This window comes from Heloderma suspectum, chromosome 1 (assembly GCF_057233095.1).
Source record: "Heloderma suspectum isolate Gila_16-S chromosome 1, 16-S_ref, whole genome shotgun sequence".
Taxonomy (NCBI): Eukaryota; Metazoa; Chordata; class Lepidosauria; order Squamata; family Helodermatidae; genus Heloderma; species Heloderma suspectum.
The window spans coordinates 400,004,867-400,025,976 of NC_139458.1; the positions used below are offsets into that span (position 1 = coordinate 400,004,867).

The following is a 21,110-nucleotide window of genomic DNA, read 5'->3' on the forward strand; positions in this document are numbered from 1 at the left end:
AAAAGTTAAAAATAAAACAACGCCCCCGTGATAGGCTACGTGACGATTTACGTAGCCTATCACGGCTAGATCTGCAAAGTCAGCCGTGATAGGCTACGTTAATCGTCACGTAGCCTATCACGGGTGAATTAAAAAAAAAAAAAAGCACGTACGCAAATGGCGGCCCCCATAGGGAGCCGCCATTCGCGTTCCTTATTTGGTCGCTGTAGTCTACGTAAATCTTTACGTAGACTACGGCGAAAATAAGGGCAATGCAAATAGCGTTGCCCTTTTCGCCGTAGTCTACGTAAATCTTTATGTAGACTACAGCGACCAAATAAGGAACGCGAATGGCAGCTCCCTATGGGGGCCGCCATTAGCCGTACGCGCTTTTTTTTTTTAAAGTCACCCGTGATAGGCTACGTGACGATTTACGTAGCCTATCATGGCTGACTTTGCAAATCTAGCCGTGATAGGCTACGTTAACCGTCACGTAGCCTATCACGGGGGTGTTTGTTTTTTTTTTACTTTTCTTGGAATGGCGGCGGCGGCAGCCGGTCGAAAGACCGGCTGCCGCCCCTGCCGCTGTCGAAGCCCTGCCGAACCGCCGCTGCGACCCGCCGCCGGGAGCGACGTTCGGGAAAGGTAAGTCCCATTCTGGGGGGGCGGGGGGCGGGGGGGCAGAGAATTTCTCCCCGAAACTACTTCGGGGGGCCGAATACGTTGGCACTCAGCCCCCCGAAGTTTCGGGGAGAAATTCTCCCCCATCCCTACTCAGTACAGGAGTTATGCCTGGTCACTACCTTGGGGGCATTTCTCAATGTGTGGGGGAATCTCCCCAGCCCTTTGTGTTTGTCATAGTGATGCTTCCCCCGTAACCAAATATCTGTTCTGGATCGTCACCTGGCTGGCCTTGAAGGCTTTGGCCCTGGGAACGTTCCGTTTCAGAACACCCTCATTCCGCATTGGGGCCACGTCCACGGATTCACAACAGACAAAGTACAGTCGGTGGGCAGGTGGCGCTCCAAGGTGTACCAGGCCTGCATGAGGCCTGTGCCAGGACCTTAATTATATGAGACGCCGTTTTTCACATATTGCTTTCTGTTATCCTAGATGGCTGGAGAGTGCAGGAACCAGTGTGGTTGCTCATTTGTGGGCACAGCATGGTGTTCTGGACTAGTCAGAGGGCCTCCTCGTCTAGCTGTGGATCCTAGCTCAGGCTCAGCCGGTATGCCACCATCCAGTGGTTGGGCAGACATGGCATGCGGTGGGAGCGCCTCCTGCCCACGTTATTCCTAGGAGAATTCCGCCACGGATCTTGGTGAGGCCGAATGTCAGCGCATTCGGCCCCCCGAAATCCGTGGCGGAATGAAGACCCCCCCTGCCCTGCGAAATGGGCCCAGAACGGAGCACCTACCTGCTGCCATCTGTGCTGCATTGCGAATGGCAGCCGCGGAAGCCGTGATAGGCTACGTAAGTATTTACGTAGCCTATCATGGCGAAACTAAGGGAACGCAAATGGCGGTGGCTACGGCGACCGCCATTTGCATTCTCTTTTTTTTCCGCCGTGATAGGCTACGTAAATATTTACATAGCCTATCACAGCGAAAAAAAAGGGAACGCAAATGGCTGCCGCCGTAGCCGCCGCCCTTTGCGTTCCCTATCACAGCTAAAGTGGGAACGCAAATGGCATAGGGGACGCCATTTGCATCCCTGCTTTAGCCGAGATAGGCTACGTAAATATTTACATAGCCTATCACGGGCCGGTGTAGGGACGCAAATGGCATCCCCTACACAGGACGCCATTTGTGTTCGCACCAGCCCGGCAGCAGCTGGAGGCCCCGCTGTGGGTTGGCCAAGCCGGCGGCTACGCAGCCTGGCCGTGGAGTGGAGCCAGCGAGGCAGGATTCTGGGGGGGGAATGGATCACCTCCCCCCATCGAGGATTCCAGGGTGAGGAACGGATCACCTCCCTCCACCTGCGGAACCCGGCGGAGCCAGGTAAGCAGGGTTTCGTACACCCCTAGTTATTCTAGCATGAGCTGGTGAAGGTCCCCTCACAGGTTCTGGGTTTGCACCTGGGGGGGAACGACTTGGGCTTGCTTTAAGGCAAGGCCCTGATCCTGCAAGCCTTGGACGATCTACGGCTGATTTGGCTCTGCTGGCTGGGGATTTCCATCATGTGATCTTGCCTGCTACCAAGGTTGGCCTGGCGGGATGGTCTTGAGCCCACTAGACTGGGCATGGAAGAAGGTGAACAGGGATATAGGGAACTTTCTAACCAGACACGGCGATTGGACTATGTTACACCCAGACATTTCTCATGCAAGGAGGGAGCTCTATAGGGAAGACGGTATTCGTTTAATCGACTTGGGCAACAAGTTCTTTATGACCAATCTGTGAAGGGGCATCCTGGAGTTTTTACAGTGGGGGGAGTGGAGAACGGCTAAGCAGAGGCTTGTCATTCTCCTGTGGCAGACCCGGGTGGGCACCTTGTTGGGGAATAGGGCCAGCGAGCATTTGAAGGCACTGTTTCAGGTGACTGGTGGGACCCGAGGCTTCCAGCTCAGGGTTTTGTGGCCCGAGTTCAGGAGATATGGCTTACCTTTGAGGCTGACTCTCCTCACCCACTCGAGTTCCATGGCTCGAGGAGGGGTGACAGGGGAAGGCCCCCAGTCCCAGAAATGGGTGGATCTGCAGGGTGGCGACTGATGATGCCATGCCCCACGCATCGTATGTCTCACCCTGCACAAGGTCAGAATAGCTGGTGTAGTGATGTGCCCACCTGTGCTTGCTTTCGCAGATTGTTTTGTGTCAATAAATGTGGCCCGAATATACACCAAAATCTACTTGTGTCGTCTCGTCATTTCTCCCCCCTTCTTACACCTGCAATATGCAGTTCCCCAATATATAACAACTACCACTACAGGTGATAGAATTGCATGTTTGTCACAAGCCAGTCACCTCTCAGCAAAGTTCTTCACGGGCATACAAGTATCACAAGTCCTGCCTCTGTTCTGTCTACTACAGACATTCTATGCTTAACCCCACATTAATAAAACATGGCAAATCATACAACCTATTATTATTATTATTATTATTATTATTATTATTAGACTTCCTTAGTCACATCTTTCTCTTTAAAAAGACCCAAGGCTAAGAAGACAAAATAATTAAGTCATATAAAATATGAAATAGTTACAAACAATTTCCATTCGAATTCCAAAACATAATACAACAACTAAAAAATGAGTACAGAATAAAATGCTCATTATATGCCTTCAAATGCCTGGGAACAGAGGAAATTCTTGATCTGGCACTGAAAAGATGACAGTGTTGGCACCAAAAGGTTCTCTCCCTTGTTGCTGTTCTCCTTTGGAAGAGTCACTCTGAGGAGAGCCTCAGATGTTGATTGCAGTGTTCATGTAAATTCATAGCAGGAGAGGCACTCTGTCAGGTATGGCAGTCTTTCTATTCATTATCCTACTATTCATAGACTACTTAATCTGCCTTTCTCTTTCCACCATGGTTTGTTGTTCCTCTAATCAGCTGTCAGAAGGAACTACCACTCGGCAAACAATCCATGGACTGAAGCCTTTTACCACCTATTCCGTTGGGGTTGAGGCCTGCACTTGCTTCAACTGCTGCAGCAAAGGACCAGTGGCACAAGTCACTACTCAGCCAGCTCCACCCTCACAACAGCCTCCTCCCTACATCCACAGCATGTCATCAAGGAATGCTTCTTTTCAGTGGGATGCACCCTGGGAACCCAATGGCATTGTGAGAAGGTAACCAAAGGAGTGTAGTTCCTGTTGATGCTAAAATCCATGTCGGCTAGAATGAATATATAAAATAGCTGTCTTCTAGAGCACATCCACAACATTCACATATTAACAACTTTCATATACAACATGCATTGTAAATGTGCAGCTCAAGCAGTAGAGGATCCCTAGCATTATTTGTTGTATTGTTCTTTGTATTCTGAACCTAGGAAAAGTTTCTTTTGAATCTGTTATGGGATATATCAGAGGGAGATCATCAAGCTAAAGTTATATATCTGCTCTGTGATGTTGACAAAGTTGTGACAGGTAGAGTTGCGTGATTTGCAGTGGATACCCAAAGTTGAGAAGAAAATTTGTGGAGGTCAATATGGTGAACTGTAATGATGTAATTTATCTTGAAAGTTTTAATCTAACAGTAGTTTTAACTCTTATATGCTTACAGGTATAAACAACAACAAATCCCTTCATGTAAAGTGTTATTAGTGTCTTTTCATTATTTTAAACTATTTGTATGGTACAGTTTGTGTATGTATATCAGTATTTACGTATTTTGGAGGTCCATATCTGTGGTTGATATGATTGTGATGGTTGAAACAACAAATATATTCAATTAAAACATTCACACAAAGCATCAATAATTGGCAAGAGGCTCAAGGATTTTTTTTAATTTTATTTTTTAGCAGCATGTGTAAGAAAAGGACCAGGGATTTTCCAAGATTACCTGATTCACACAACGTCCTTTGATGTCAATGGGTCTCCTTGTCGGAGATGTTGGCCCAGTGAAACAGAATGTATGCATAGCCTTGTGAAAGAATCTTGGATCCCACTGATGAAGTGTTTGGTGGGGAGAGGGGCTCATAGGATCCAGCGCTCACACCTAAGCAGCTGATTAGCAAGATTCTAGTTTGCTATCTTTTTTTTTTTTTTTACATACAGCCCTGGCTGCTGGATTGGGCCGGAGATCATATGTACATAGCACCCATTTGCCCATATGTATATTCCTAGCTAGATGAAGAATCAACAATAGCCTTTTGTCATTTGCGTTGAGATCAAATGGCATATAACTTAATATATCCTCACCATCATAGTGATCAGAACATCTGAACTAGCTAATATAAAACATTTTCAGGGTTTTGTTGATGTCACCAAACTTAATTTTTCTAAGATGAATCAGGAATGAATATCAGTGCCTTTAAAAAGTAGGCAGGTTACTTAGCTGTTCTGTTGGCACTGACAAGTCTTGGAAAAATCCCAGGAATGTAGGAACTAAGGGAGCAATCCTATGGCCACTAGACACTGTCAAGAGAGCCATAGCATTTTTTGGTTTCTGGGAACTGAGATTGGAGCCCTGAGCTTGGTTCCCAGAATCCGTGCTTCCTGTCCCTCGTAGCTGACATGGTTCTTCCCTGTCTCTGAGTTTAGAAACAGAGTGTGGAGGGGGTGAAAAGGGGGCAGCCCTGGGGGCGGGGAGGGGAGGAGACCACAGGAGCCTCTTTATGAGACTTCCTGTGTGCTGCACAGCCTCCTCCCTCCCACGCTGAAGTCCCTGGCTAGACGTGCGAAATCGTGCATCTGGCCAAAAATGCAAGGTGGCCAGAGAGAGCATGGAGGAGAGGTCCCCCTCACATAGGACTTGGAGACTGGCAACTATCTTCATATGATCGCGCCCTTTGCATCTAGAAATTTGTTGTTGATGCCTAAGAATCTGAAAAATATTTTCCAGACTTATGCAGCATTTGTGTTCAGCCGTTTGATGCTGAATATGATACTGTGCTTAGGAAATGAGGAGTTTTTGTTTGTCCCTAGTTGCCTAAAAGATATCACTCCAGTACTTCATTTCAGTATTGGCATACAGTTTAGTTGTATGTAATAACTGATAGGCATATCATTAAGAACATAAGGAGAGTCTAGATAGGCCAAATGTCTTTCTAGTCCAGCATTCTGTTTGCACAGTGACCAGCCTTGGGAAGTCTACAAGCAGGACATGAGCACAACCCTCCTGCTCATGTTCCCCAGCAACTGGTATTTAGGGCCATACTGCCTCTGATTGGAATACTACATATGGTGTATAGAATTCTGCGGTAATTAAGTTGAACAGCAGCTAAACACTTGATGGGAAAGGTAAATATCTATTTACCCCTACTGTGTTGCTCACCAGTGCCGCCATCTTTTCCTCCAGCTACGAACTCCACATGTACACATCCTGTCCTCCCCATTTACAGCCAATAGAAAGGACTTGTAAACCTGGCCCTGTTGAAGTGAGATACACAGGGAATGGTCAGCATTCCAACATAAGTGATCTACAGCCTTATACAACCTACAAGCTGAGAGTGGTGTCCTACAATTCGGTGGGCAGCACTGCTTCCAAGTGGATAAGCTTTACTACCAAAAAAGAAGGTGAGTGTGTAACAGGTAATTTAAGCCAGGTAATTTACGAGTCTATAAGAAAGGGATTCTGACCTGTTTGGTTTCCACCACCTCCATTCTTTTAATTCTTATATAGTGTAATGCAACAAACTTAAAACTAAGCAAAGACTAAAATAAAATGTAGCCTATAGATGTGCAAATCAGCAAAACTCAAGCTCGCCGAAGTTCTCTGAATTCCATCTCGAAGCTCATTCTGACTTGAGTCTATATCAGATTGCGAGGTTTGTTTTTTCTTTATGCATGAAAATCCATGTGCAATTATCCAAATGTATGCATCAATTGTGTGCATCTTTGAAAGGTACACATTCTTCTCCCACTGATAAAAGTATATTTGTGTGCATTTTTCAAAATTATGGATTTTTTCATGCGCATTTTTCAAATATACATCAAATCTACATTGAATACATGGTTTTGGGACCACAATTCACAGTGCAAGCTTGGAAATGTATAGATGTCAAGATTGTTTCAGAGTCCATGTTCAGTCTGGAAGGTGAACTGAAACAAATTTCTCACATATCTGTAATGTAGGCATGAGCCTTAGGTATATGACAATTTCTTTTAATAGTAGTCTTTGTCTCTCTTTTGTAGAAAATTTAACTTTTCACACTTTTAATTTGGTTTCAAAGAATCTCTATGGATGTGATGCCATATTCGTTTTGGAATTCATGCCATGGTTTGATCATATTACTCCAAAGTGGTTCCTTAGCATAATATTTTTGCTTTTTTTGGTGTGAATGTTTTTAAGTTTATGCACAAACCCTTTATTTGAAGATGTATTTAATACATAGGATGAATTTAATCTAAGCATCCACTTAATGGCCAGAGACCACAAAAAGCAAGGATGTCTCACTAAATTGGCAAATAGGATGGAAAGCTTAGCATAAATAAGATACAAATGGCAGGACTTTGAGAAGAGGGATTGTTCTTTATACATTGAAGCTATGCATCAATGCATAGCAATGGGTAACTGACATGGTTAACTAGAGTCAAAGTACAGGGAGAAATTCCTTGTGCTGTCCAAAGTTTGGTTTAAAATTTGCATAACAATTATTTACCAAGATGCCTTATCCATCATCCAAGATCTGACCATCTAACCTGATTTTGCAAGACTTACATTTTGTCATATATTGCTGTTTTGCTACAGCCTAATCCTCTAAAAACGCCTACACTGGTGCACTGGAGAGGTGCAGTCATGTTTCAGTGGTCTGTGCACTTGCCCCCCTCCCCCATATACACTCTGATATAGACACAAGGGTCACCAGTTCTTAGTAGGTATTACATGAGGACCTTCACAGTTCCTAGGTCCCATTTCTCTGTTTTGTTATTTTTACACCAGTAGTTAGTGTAGGGAAGGATAGCTAAGGAAGGTATTAGAAGATAGCAGGGAGTAAGGATGTTCAAGAATTTTATTTGGTCCACATTTTTAAATAATGTGCATTTCCCAGACTAATATGCAGATCAGAATGCCCTTATCCTTTAGACTGCACACCTTTCTGAATTTTGTGATGCAGTTCTCAGCTTAAAACATGCATACAAAAATGTGTATGTGGGGGGGCGACTTACGATTTAAATGCAAATGTTTATGCATTTATTTTTTAAAAAACTCAGAACAGACTCATGATTGAACACATGTGAAACTGACACAGACTAGAACTGCACTGATTCATCCATCCCTAGCAGGGAGTGGAGAAGGAACAATCCAGCTATTTCTTTTCAAAGAACAGTACAAGTAATGGGGCTGGTGGGAGCGATTTACCATATTAATGTCCACACCCCAAATGAGTCCTGTACTAGTTAGCTATATAGGATGATGATATTGGTAAGCAAAGAATGACAACCCAAAGACCTTTATTATTGCTACATTGGTTGTCTTGCCTTTGAAGACCATTATTGGCAGAGACTGCATTTTGGGGTTTTAAATTGCCTGGCTGAACATTTATGCCATCGTATTTCAATATATTCTGATTTTGATGAACAGCTTAATTCAGTTCTAAAGTTACTAAAAATTAGTGAACTGAAAAGCAGACTTCTCTGCAGCCTTACTACAATGGGTTTGCAATGAAAGGTTGGCCTCCTAGGAGCCATCATTACAGGTCACACTGATTATATAGTCTAGTTAGTTAATTACTGTATTAATTTATTCAGCTTGTTAACTCCATCAGCTCCTCAGATCTGTGGTGTGAGCACTGTGGTTCTTTGTTTCTCTTTCCTCGATAGGTTCTGAAATGTAATTAAAAAACAAGTTGCTGGTTTATAGGCTTTCTTCTTTGCTTCAGCGCAAAGCCAAAATCATGACAAATTAACATGCCTGCCCCGTGTGCATAAACATACTTTCATCTAATATAGTATTTAGAGTCCAGTGTTCGATTATGTACTAATGTAGTATGCCGTTGATTAATTATCTGGAGCCATGAATTATACCATGCTAGATGGCTGTTTGTAAGCCTTTTTTTCTGTCTTTTGAAAATGATGCTTTGAGAGGAAAAATAGAAAGGATTAAAATGAATGGAGGCCAAAAAGGACAGGATTCACTTTCTAGGACTTCTTGTCTGGTGTGTGTGTGTGTGTGTGTGTGAGAGAGAGAGAGAAAAGTCACTATGTCTTTTAGATTATCTTAAATACTGATACAATATGAAAAATAGTTTCCTTGTATATTCATTATTGAAAATAATTTACAGCATTGGATATATTTAATTTTCCTGTCACATTTATGGGAATGCTCACAATTAGAGCAATTGCAATAGAAGCCCAACCCTTCTCAGGCTGTGATTAATTAGTAGTTGTTGACATTTTTTAGGAAGGCAGGAGGTGGGGGGAACCACTGAGTTTACTTACTTCTCCCTTCTGCAAACTCTACATAACACAGAGTGTTATAGATGTAGGTTCTCTGAATGGGAATGAATTATTAAGCATTTCTGAAAATGCTAAGATTGTCTGTTTTCTCAGAAATATTTTTGTTCATGTGTGATATAATAAAATCTTGGATTATAGTTAGAGTTGAAATGTGAGTTTTATAAAAATTCAATTTCCATGAACATTTCAAATTTCTAAAAAGGTTATTTGAAATTTCAGTGGAGCAGTTTTTATTTTAACCCATTACTATTATAGTTGAGAATGCTGCAAAGACTCACTAAGAAAAACAAAAAACAAATTTGCATTGTTCCAAAGCAATTTGAATATTTCAGATATATTTCACATTTGTATTTTCTACATTAAGGGCATAATCCTTTGCTTGTTTACACACACAAAAAGTCCTGCAACTCCAAGTATATTCCCAGCCAGCATGCAGGCTGGAGAATGCTGAGTAATGTAGGACTTTTTGGTTAACATGCATGGGATTGTGCCCTTAATCTCTGATCTGTCTGTAACCACTCCCTGAAGAAAAAACATTGATTATATAAACAACAGTGACATGATTAGAGATTTAGATTGCCTCCCCCCATTACAATTATTCCTGGAGTCTTCTCCAGTATTTAAATCTTCAATTAATGCCTTGCTGATTAGTCAAGAGCTACTGTAAATCTTCATGTGTTTGGGACATCTTAATCTGAATATTGGACAACTCTGGGCCCATTTTGCCAGATACAGTTATATTTTTCAACCTAAATCAAATCTTTGATTTGGATAGGACGTGCATATGGTAATACTTTTTATATGAGTTTCATGACTAACGGGCCAGTGTCAGAGGTAAGCAGCCTTTGGAAGAGGGCAAGGTCACAGCACCCTGGGAGAGTTCACTGCCATGTAAGTAAGATCAACACTGGACTGGAGCCCTTTCATTTGTGAGGTACTATTGTGATGGTAATTCTTTGAAATGCAATTGCTTTTCTGGGGCCACAAGGGAAAGAATACTGTGCATGGTTATAACGTTTTCAAATAACACACCAGTGCACAGTATTGCAATTGCAGGAGACATAGGAGGAATTTGAAAGGTCATGTGTGCTTTATCATTTGTACTGATAGCATGAGCACATGCCTCAAGCCACAGTCTAGTGATACAATTGCAGGAGAAAAGGGAGGGCATGCTGCTGTTTCAGGTGGGTTTTTTAGTCTGCTAACTCCATGTGCACCTTCACTAATGTGCAGGAATGCAGGTTTAAAAGTACATTGCTTAATTATTCACAGTTGCACACCTGTATAGGTACACAGTGAAAAATAGCCATACACGTAAAAATCACAGCTTTCCTGTCCACAATCCCATCAAAATCCTTGCAAGGAAATAGCAGGGAACAGAAGGAAGAGGAGCAGAAAGACATGGGAAGGGGAAAGAAAGTGTGGTGGGAACTGTTGCAAAACAGGTTCTACAGCTTTAAACCACTGCCACTGATAAAGTTATAATACTGCTAGATTGGAAGACGTGTGACTTTGTAGCGCATGGAAACCACAAGTACCGAAAGTGCCATCCGAAAAGAAGTTTGGGGAAAATGGTATACTGAGGAAGACGTAGTGTCAGGACAACGGGATGAGAAGTGCATGGTGTGCTCTGCACAGGAGCCAGGTGTTATACCAGGATAACATGCTAGTGTAGATTGGCCCCTAGAGTCCCTTGGTTGCCCTGTGTCACTGTCAGTACTCACTCCCTCGCCCATCTGCATCGGTGAGGATAAGCAGGCACCACCACTCATTCACCTCCTCTCCAACTCTCCCAGAGATAACTGCAAGCAGAGAGCTGATGTGGCCTCAGGGGGAAAGTTCTGAACTGCAACTGGGAAGTCACTTAAGTCATGAACTTACGGCCAGTCATTTATCTTTCAGCCTCAGCCCCCATCAGCTATATGGGGATAATAATATGAATCTACCTTACTCTCAGGGAGCAAACCAGGACAAGGGTAACATAGCCGGATTGCGGGAAAGCTAAGTAAACCGCACACAGGCAGGGAAGAGGCAAACAGACCAGGCAGGATTTGGCAAGAGTCAGGGAAGAGAAAAGCAAAGGAAACAAGAGTCGGAAAGCACATTCAAGTAGGGATGGCGGAGAATTCCGCCATGGATTTCTAGGGATGTCAGAGAAGTCCGCCACGGATCTCGGTGAGGCTGAATGCCAGTGCATTCAGCCCCCCGAAATCCGTGGCAGAACGAAGCTCCCCACCCCCCCGCCCCATGAAAGGCGCGCAAAACTGTCAGGGTGGAAACTGAGCCAATAGAACCCCAGAGCAGTTCTGATTCTGAGGAGGAACAGCAATCCGTGGGAGAGGAGCTCGCTCATCTCTCACAGGCACAGCAGCTGGCAGAGATTCCTCCTGCCAGCATTCCTGGGATAGATAGTGACCCTGGCAGCGAGAGAGTGCAGGAGGCGGGCTTGCTGGATGCTTGACCAGGGAGCAACGACAGTTGGAGGGTGCGGAAAGGAGGTGTAGCGCTTGTTTGGCGCGCAAGCAACGGTCGAGTCCCGAGGACCCAAGGGAAAGGGGGAAGGATCTCTCCCTAGCCCATAAGTTCAGGGTCTTCCCGTGATCCTCCTTCAAATCGGGACCAACTGCCTAGCCTGGAGCACAGGCTACTCTGCTATCTTTCCCCAGTGCTGTTCCTTGCTTAGTCACTGGTGATTAGCATCTGAAAGTAGGGTTGGCGGAGAATTTCTCCACGAATCTTCGGGAGGCCGAGTGCCGACGCATTCAGCCCCCCGAAAGTGTTGGGGAAATTCTCCGCCGGCCCCCCGCCCCCCCTGGGATGGGACTTACCTTCGGCGAATGTCCCTCTCGGCGGTGGTGTTTTGGCGGTGTTTTGTCGGGGGTGGGGGCGGCGGCCGGTCTCCCGACTGGCTGCCACCGCCGCCATTGCAAAAAAAAAAAGTAAAGTAAAAAAAACACACACACACCCGTGATAGGCTACGTAACGATTTACGTAGCCTATCACGGCTAGATTTCCAAAGTCAGCCGTGATAGGCTACGTAAATCGTCACGTAGCCTATCACGGGTGACTTTGGGGGGAAAAAAGCGTGTATGCAAATGGCGGCTCCCATGGGGACCGCCATTTGCATTCCTTATTTTGGCACGTCTAGTCTATGTAAAGATTTACGTAGACTACGGCGAAAATAAGGGAACACTATTTGCGTTGCCCTTATTTTCGCCGTAGTCTACGTAAATCTTTACGTAGACTAGACGTGCCAAAATAAGGAATGCAAATGGCGGTCCCCATGGGAGCCGCCATTTGCGTACGCGCTTTTTTTTTTTCAAAGTCACCCGTGATAGGCTACGTGACGATTTACATAGCCTATCATGGCTGACTTTGGAAATCTAGCCGTGATAGGCTACCTAAATCGTTACATAGCCTATCATGGGTGTGTGTGTGTGTTTACTTTTTTTTTCGCGGCCGGGTAGACGGGGCGCTCCTACCCGGCCTGAATTTCGCTGGCGAGGGATGGGGCGCCTCCTCCCCAGCCTGAATTTCAGCCGGGCAAGGCGGGGCGCCTCCCCCCCCTCACCTGAACTTCGGGGGGAGAACCGAAGCACCTCCCCCGCACCGCAAAGCAAGCTGCGGGACGAGGTAAGTCCCTTTCGTCCATCCCTATCTGAAAGAAGTTGTAAAAGGATTAAAGCCTTGAAAAGAATCCTTTTGTCTGTGTCTTGAGTTGGCTATTGGAGTAGACTGTAAGAGGCAGCTAGGGCGCATCCTGGCAGAAATGGAGCACTTACCTGCTGCCGTTTGCACTGCTTTGCGAATGGCGGCCGCGTCTGCACTTCCTCATTATAGCCGTGATAGGCTACGTAAATAATAACATAGCCTACCACAGCTAACGCAGGGACGCCATTTGCATCCCTGCGGAGGCTGTGATAGGCTACATAAGTATTTACATAGCCTATCACGGCAAAAAACAAAACAAAACAGCAAATGCGAATGGCAGCGGCTACGGCGGCCGCCATATATGTTCCCTTTTTTTTTGCCGTAATAGCCTACATAAATATTTACGTAGGCTATTACGGCAAAAAAAAAGGGAACGCAAATGGCGGCCGCCGTAGCCGCCGCCATTTGTGTTCGCTGTTTGTTTTTGTTTTTTGCCGTGATAGGCTAATAGGCTACGTAAATATTTACGTAGCCTATCATGGCAAAATACAGGGATGCAAATGGGGGCGGCTACAGCAGCCGCCATTTGCGTCCCTGCAGGCTGTCCAGTGGCCGGATGCCCAGCTGTGGGTGGCCCCGGCTGGTCGCTCCGTGGAATCTCTGCAGAGCGAAGCTGGCTGGAGAGAATTTCGGGGGGAGAGACGGAACGCCTCCCCCCCACCGCTAATGTCATCCTTCAAAAAGGTAAGTGACTTTCGTACATCCCTACGGATTTCAGTGAGGCCGAATGCACTGGCATTCGGCCCCCCAAAACCCATGGTGGAATGGCCTCCCACCCCTCGCCACCCTGCGGAATCCCCCCGGGATGAAGCTTACCTGGGGCGGAGGCGGCTGGTCTCTCGGGTAAGTGTTTCGTACATCCCTACATTGAAGGAAGTTCAGAAACCACTCCGTGGTAGAATCAAGCCAGGAAGCTCTAACTGGAGCTGTTACCAGCCTCCCAGCAGCCTCTTCCTGCTTCTTTTTATAGGAATTCACGGAAGATTGGAGCCAAAGAAACCAAGGAAGCTTGTAGCTTCAGGTGAGCTTGCATTCCAAGAAGGGGCCATTCTTCCTGACACAAGTGGTGTAGTACGGATTACAAGTGAATGTATATGAGGCATACTGAATATTCTAAAGCACTAGGTACAAATGGTAGGTATTAGTATGTCCTGTTCTCTAGTTGCAGCAGCCCCCATGCAGACAAATTGATTCTCCACAGAGGTGCCTTTATAATTTCTCTTCTTTCCATACTCGAGCCAGAAAAAGGCTGTAGTACTTTACAGATGTGTTTAATCTCTAAAAGCAGAGGCACTTTTTCTATTTATAAATGAACTCCCTTTTCTGTTTTCTGTTGCCAGTGCCTCAATACAAAGCTCCACTTACAGTTGTCAGCAATTTATCCACCATCTACCTTGACTGGAGTCACACCTTCCTACTGAATGGGCCGCTAAAGGAATATGTGCTAATGGAGGGAGGACAACGCATCTACAGTGGCTTTGACACCAGGCTGTATTTGCCAAGGACATCTGAGAAAAGTCAGTTTGAGCTTCACAATTCTCTGTTTTTAGGCGAATGTGTCTCGTGTGTATTGAGTTTTAAGAGATGTATGTTTATTTAGACAATTTATTAGGGATGACCGTCGCTGGGAAATCTGGTTCTTTTTTGACTTGTTGGACTTCTGCGGTGTGTACAACTCGTTTTTCATTTGCAAGCTGAGCTGCAGGCTTTCCCCCAAACTCTGGGAACTTTGCACATTTTTTTTGCAGATTATGCAATTTGCATGGATTTCTGAGCAATTTGTGCAAATATTTGAGCAATTTACTCAAAGTTTTGAGCAATTTGCTCAAGTTGCTCAGACATTTGCCCAAACTGCAAAACCTGTGTGCCCAGAAAATCCACAAACTGGCCCAACTTGCTGCAGACTGAGAAGTCACAGTGGGAACCGGAACAAAGTCGGGAGGGGGGGGCTGAACGTTGGAAAAATCGTTGAACTCCACCCCCGAACAAATTTCTCTGACATCTCTACAGTGTATGCCCCACCATTCAATCAAATCATCCTCAAGGCAGCTTACAATAGATTGCATAATGAAAAACACAAAAGCAAACGCCCTATGCCTAAGCATATAGCTCAGCAACCATTAGTCCTTTGGCTGACATATGGGGCCAGAGCGTGTTTCCTTTCAGGGCAATAGGCAGTTGAAGCAGAGTGTTCTATCTTGCAGGGAGGAGGAAAGCAAACTCCCTACATTTGCTCTTTCTTTGGCCAATAGACTGGGCCAGGCTGCACTTCCCCTTGCCATGAAGACCTTCCTGAGAGCCAGGGCTATGCCACTTCCCAATGCCCCCTTGTTCTTTGGGTGATGGCTGGACCAGGCTGTTCTTCCTCTTGCTCTGAAAGCTAAGAGGGGGCATACATCCAATACATGGAGAGGTAGCAGGACCATGCTTCCCTCCCCACTCCAGTATTATGTGCGTACTAGCCTCTCCCTCTTTAACTGTGTGGGTGTTCAGATGATCCCCCTTCATGGGTAATGAATACCACAATTTCAGGACTGAAGACTGCAAAGAATAGGGGAATGCAGTTGTATTTCTTAACTTCTTGCTCTAAACTACTGGTCCTTTTCTGGACCTACCCGGAGCATAACATACTTACATTTTTTTTTTAATCTTAGTTGCCACCATTCTGGAGTCTGGATATTCCAGGGGCCAGATATACCTGATTAAAATCTACTTATAAAAAGAACCAGATGATCCCCAATAGTATATGAGGACCAAAATTCTGGTAGCACATGGCTAGGGATGAACGAACTTTCCTGAAATGAATTCGTGATTTCCTCGGAAAGCAGCAAACTCGTCCATGTAATCTCAGATGAGAGTTGTCCTTTGAGATCTCATTCTGTGTATGCAAGTTTTTGCAGATGCACAGTATCAAGCTGCATCTTGGGAGCTGTCATCCAGAATCACATAATGCCTCATGACGTCTTGCATCACTATCTTATGTACCCCTTTCTGATTGTTTCCAGGTGGCCTTTCTGTACATCACCCTGAGCTCTTAATGATATAGGGCAGGATACAAATGTTTTAAATAAAATAATAATATTAGTCACTGTTGCCAATTGGTATATGGAGGAGAGAGAGATGGATCAGTGTATACAACCTACATGGCTGTTTCATTGAACATGATTGGTTTTTGGAAATAGTTCAAATGCTAACCTTTTCCTAAAGGGTTAATGTGACATTAGGGATGTTGTGGATGCCCGACCGGGTCCAGGAGTCCCTTGGGATCCCCCCTGCCCACACCCCCGGACCACGCCCGCCGAGACACTGGCCTCACTCACCCCTGTTCTCATCCTCTCGGATGCTCCCCACACTCACCCAGACCCATCCAGCATGTGCCTGCCATTTTGCTGACTTGTTTTGTTATGAAAAAGGGAGCTCAAAAAACTGCACATATTTAAATATTAGAGAGATTATGCCTCCAATATTGTGTAGATCAAGCTTTCCCAGCCCGAATGTGTGCATATTTAAATTTGAGCAGTTTTTTGAGTTTCATTTTTTTCATAAAAAAAAAAAAGTTAGCAAAATGGCCGGACGGGATCCAGGGTGACTGTGGGTGGTTCACTAAGCTCGTGGGGGCTTGAGCACAGCTCCGGGTGGGCTCGAGCAGGGGCAGCACTTCAGCGGGCACCAGCCAATCCTGGACAGGGGTGGGTTCTCACATCCCTATGTGGCATCTTCACATTTCCTCCTGAAAGAAAAGGGTTAAGCCGATGAACTGAGCACTTCTGCAGAAATGATGTAGTTTAGATGTAGACTGTGCATGCTCTGAAGCTCACTGTCTATTCCAAAAGTAATAAATCATTTGTAAGACAGTGATCCAAGCTCACTACAAAGGTGAGCATTACGTACACACACGTTTCGACCAACTAGCCAACTAATTATGAAATTTGGCAGCATCACTACACATGACCAGAACAAGCATGAATGGAGTATGAAATAAATCAAGGCACCAGACTATAATTAAAAAGTGAAGAAGAATTTATTTAAATGAAGAAAAAATTTACATGGCCTTTAAAAGTCAAAAGGAGGAAAACTTCTGAAAATTCCAAAAGGCATACGAACAGGAAATACAAGATACCCCAGGGAAAAAGCCTAGCTACTCTGCATAGCCCTAGGTGGCATATAGCCAGCAGAGTGCTATGAAAACACATAAGATTTAATAATCCTTTGCTTAACCTATTTCAAAATGGAGTCAGCCTCATGTTCTGTCAGAACAGGCAAGAAGAAGCAGAAAATCTGCCCCGATGTGGAATACCAAAGACTCCCCTCTCTAGACAAAGGTAGTCACTTTTGGATTTCCTGGGTCTACCAATAGTCAGAAGCAGCTTGAGGGCAAAAGGATGATCGAACCCACTTTGGACATGGGCCAGTCATCCACATCTGTCACAGTTAAGGAGCACCAAGCTTGCACTAGCTGAGCCTTTAGATACAGGCCTCCCACCCACCCCTACCAGCTTATTTTCCCTCCTCAGGTGTGCGAACCCAGTCACAGAGTAGTCTGTGAGGACACAGACAGTTCTCTGAAAGCACGCCCGGGGCTTTTACGTGAATTAACACAGCTTCACTAAAAGGATGAGGACTGCGAGACCTGAGGCTTCTGCCGTAGAGATTGATCTACAAATGCACACACATTCAAACAGGCTGGTGGAAATGAGATTTTTAAGCCCTAGAAATATGGAGTTTGGTTAAGCTGAGCAGCCTTAAAACCTAGCCAGTTTCTTCCATGGAAGCCACTGCTAGGAAGATTAGGCGTGGGTCTCTTTTAATGAGCCCTTTGGCCCAGTACAGAAATTCTTTGCAGATGCTAGATCTGAGATGTGCACATCCCTGTGTATGTATGTACAAGGTGAAGAGAACAGGAAGTCCAGTTAGGATTCAGGGTATGCGTCAAAGCACAAAAGCGGGTTCTTTTATTGCCTATTACACCCTTCATGAATGCTTCTCTGTCAATGTAAGATTATTCTCCTTTGGTCCCTTCTCACTCTATGTTTTGCAATCACAGGAAGTCATACCCAAGTATGTATATTTGCAATATTATATTGAGAGAAGGCACTGAACAAACCATACTGATCGGGCAGTTAAAATACCTAATAGGGACACAATATATGAAAGTTTATTACTACATGAGCATATATTTTCATACAGAATTCTTGCAAGATACATCTTTAGAAATTGTATACCAATGATTAGGTTTGGTGTATGCAGCAAGCTAAGAAACCAGATTCCCATTTCTGGAATTATACATATGGATCACACATAAAACATGATTACACTCATTGTTTTTAGAGTTTGTTTCTATTTTGCTATTATGTTTGTTTCTTACTGCAATCACAACCTCTATGTATGGGTGTTCTCCCTTGTTCGGTATGCCTTGAACTGAGGATCTGCAAGAGCAGGAATACCACACCAGAACTGTGTTTAAGACAAGGAACAATGCTTCCTTGTTTTGCATTACCTAAATTTATCAACTGTTTTATAATTGCATAACATACATGCTTACAAGTTCCAGTTTGCAACCATGGCTCATTATGGCAGCAATCTTCCACAAGTCAGATCCACTGAGACCAGCAAGAACTTATTCTTCAGCATATTGTGGCAGATTGTAACCGACATGCTTCTGAGCTTCCCTCTCAGCAGTCTCACCGAGCTGGTGTTCAAGCTAAAGAATTTTCACTGGTAGAATCTGAGAGGCAAAGATTACTGCATATTTACAAGCTAGAGGTACAATCCATTTCCCACCCCCCACCCCATGGGTGGCACTGGTGGGAATTGGAATAGAGCTCACTGGAGACCTCTTTTCGCCTTCCATCTTCCAGACTGACCTTTGGTCAAACGTATACTGGCCATTATTTTCAATTGGCGACTCACTCACACCTCAAGTATCTATACCTAGTTACCCCTTTCCCTCTGAACGCCTTTTGCTCAATCGGAGAGGGATGACTGGATACATTATATGGGAGGCATGCACAGATCTCTGACTGAAAATAATGGCTAGTGCACTGAAATATTACTATAGCCAAGGGGTGGCCAGGGAGGGGAAAGGAGGAGAGAAGGTTCTGTTGAGCTATGCCAGTTGCTTCCTGTGTATGCGTGTATACTTATGGAGTGACAGGCCATGCCTCGGTTTAAGATAGGTATTGAGGATAGATAGATAGATAGATAGATAGATAGATAGATAGATAGACAGACAGATAGAATAAAAAATAAAATGACAATATGAGAGGTCAATATAATCTGCATTCTGTTTTGTTCAGCCTATTTATTTCAGGTATCTTGCACCACTGATGAAGGGAGTGCAGTAACACCAGTGATCAAATACAACACTGCTACGGGACTTGGTAAATTCTTAGAGGCACATCCTCACCATTGTGTGTGGATTTGCTGTTAAATATTAGTTACTAATATGACTCACATTACAACAGTACTGTAGAAATGGAAATGTTATGTAATGTTATGTTGCACCGAGTAGGGTCATGAGGGAAAGGGAGGAAGAGGGCAACAAAAGGACGCCCAAACCTGAATAAGTTAAAACTGGCACAACTTTATTGTTGAATATAACTTGCCTAGATTGGAGTGTGTGTGCGTGTGCGTGTGTGTGTGTGTGTCTGGAACTCACCACAGTGTAAACTGCTCACGCAAGCCCTTCCTGAATCCTGGCTGTGTAGCAGGCTTGCCAGCCCCCATGCTGATCTGGACCTTGAAGGCTCCCCTCCAGACTCTTTAAGGCAGGGGTGGGCAACATCTTACCCATGGGCCACTTATGCCCCCCGGCCTGTTTTGTGGCCCCTGGCTGCAGCTTCCAGCTGCAGCTTCCGAACCATCTTCAAGGGTAACTCCATGTAGAGCGCATTACAGTAGTCTAGATGAGAGGAGACCAGGGCATGTACTACCAATGGGAGCAGATGGTCAGGAAGGAAGGGGCACAGCCGCTGTATCAGATGGAGTTGATACAGCACTGTCCAGCTCACAGCTGACACCTGAGCCTCTATGGACAGCTGGGAGTCCAAAATGACCCCCAGGCTGCGGACCTGGTCTTTTAAGGGTAGCTGTACCCCATTCAACACCAGGTCAACATCCCCCAGCCTCCTCTTGTCTCCCACCAAAAGTACCTTGTTCTTGTCAGGGTTCAGCTTCAGTTTATTCCTCCCCATCCAGCCGCTCACCGTCTCCAGACATTTGGACAGGGATTCTAAGGCCAACCTTGGTGAGGATTTGAATGATGGGCGATAAACTACACCCTTAAGCTAAATTCCGAATAATAATCTTGCTCCAGGGAGGGTGAAAATCCTGCACCCACTGTGCTGATTGCACATTTTTGATTCCCTAGACATCAGTAATTATAGGCGAGTAAGTAATCTACCATTTGGGGGCAAGGTAATTGAGAAGGCAGTGTCTATTCAACTCCAAGCAGTCTTGGATGAAACTGATTATCTGGACCCATTTCAAACTGGCTTCAGGGTGGGATATGGAGTTGGGACTGCCATGGTCACCTTGGTGGATGATCTTCACCTGGGAATCGATAGGAGGAGTGCATCCCTGTTGATTCTTTTGGATCTCTCAGCAGCTTTCGATACCATTGACCATGGTATCCTTCTGGATCGCCTGAGGGAGTTGAGGTTGGGGGCACTGCTCTCTCAGGACAGTTCCAGTTGGTGTTGCTCAGGGATACTTGTTCCTTGAAAAAGGAACTATTATGTGGAGTCCCTCAGGGCTCCATTCTATCCCCGATGCTGTTCAATATCTACATGAAACCGCTGGGAGAGCATCAGGACGTTTGGGGCTGAGTGTTATCTGTACGCTGATGACACCCAAATCTATTTCTCCTTAACATCTTTATCCAAGGGAGGTATGGCTCCTCTGAATGACTGCCTGAAGTTGGTAATGGGCTGGATGAGGGAGAACAAGCTGAAATTGAATCCAGGCAAGACAGAGGTGCTTATCGTTAAGGATCCTAATTCAGGTATTGAGGTATATCAACCAGTTCTGGATGGGGTTGCACTCTCCCTGAAGGAGCAAGTTCTTAGCTTGAGGGTGCTTCTCTACTAGGGATGGGTGGATTCCCTACCTGCTGGTCCGTGAGGAATCCAGCCACGTGGGGGAGGAAATCCGTTCCTCCCCCCGGAATCCTCTTCGGCCGGCTTCACTCTGCGGCGATTCTGCAGAGCCACCACCCGGCTCCGAAGCGCCAGTGATACGGCCACCATGCCGTATCGCTGGCTGAAGGGGACTTGACTGACTGTGGATGCAAATGGCTTCCAGGACACCATTTGCAGCCATAAAGGCCTTAGTTTAAGCTAAATGCAGCTGTAAATGGCTG

At 45.2% G+C, this 21,110-nt stretch overlaps 1 protein-coding gene across 1 annotated transcript in view; it reads left to right on the forward strand.

Annotated features, from left to right (window-relative positions):
* USH2A (usherin) overlaps positions 1-21,110 on the forward strand; it is an 809,138-nt gene that overhangs the window by 770,659 nt on the left and 17,369 nt on the right. The window contains exons 66-69 of the mRNA XM_084828794.1: positions 3,528-3,766; positions 5,940-6,157; positions 14,092-14,268; positions 19,048-19,131. Coding sequence (XP_084684920.1) covers positions 3,528-3,766; positions 5,940-6,157; positions 14,092-14,268; positions 19,048-19,131 — 718 coding nt within the window. The remainder of the gene's footprint in view (positions 1-3,527; positions 3,767-5,939; positions 6,158-14,091; positions 14,269-19,047; positions 19,132-21,110) is intronic.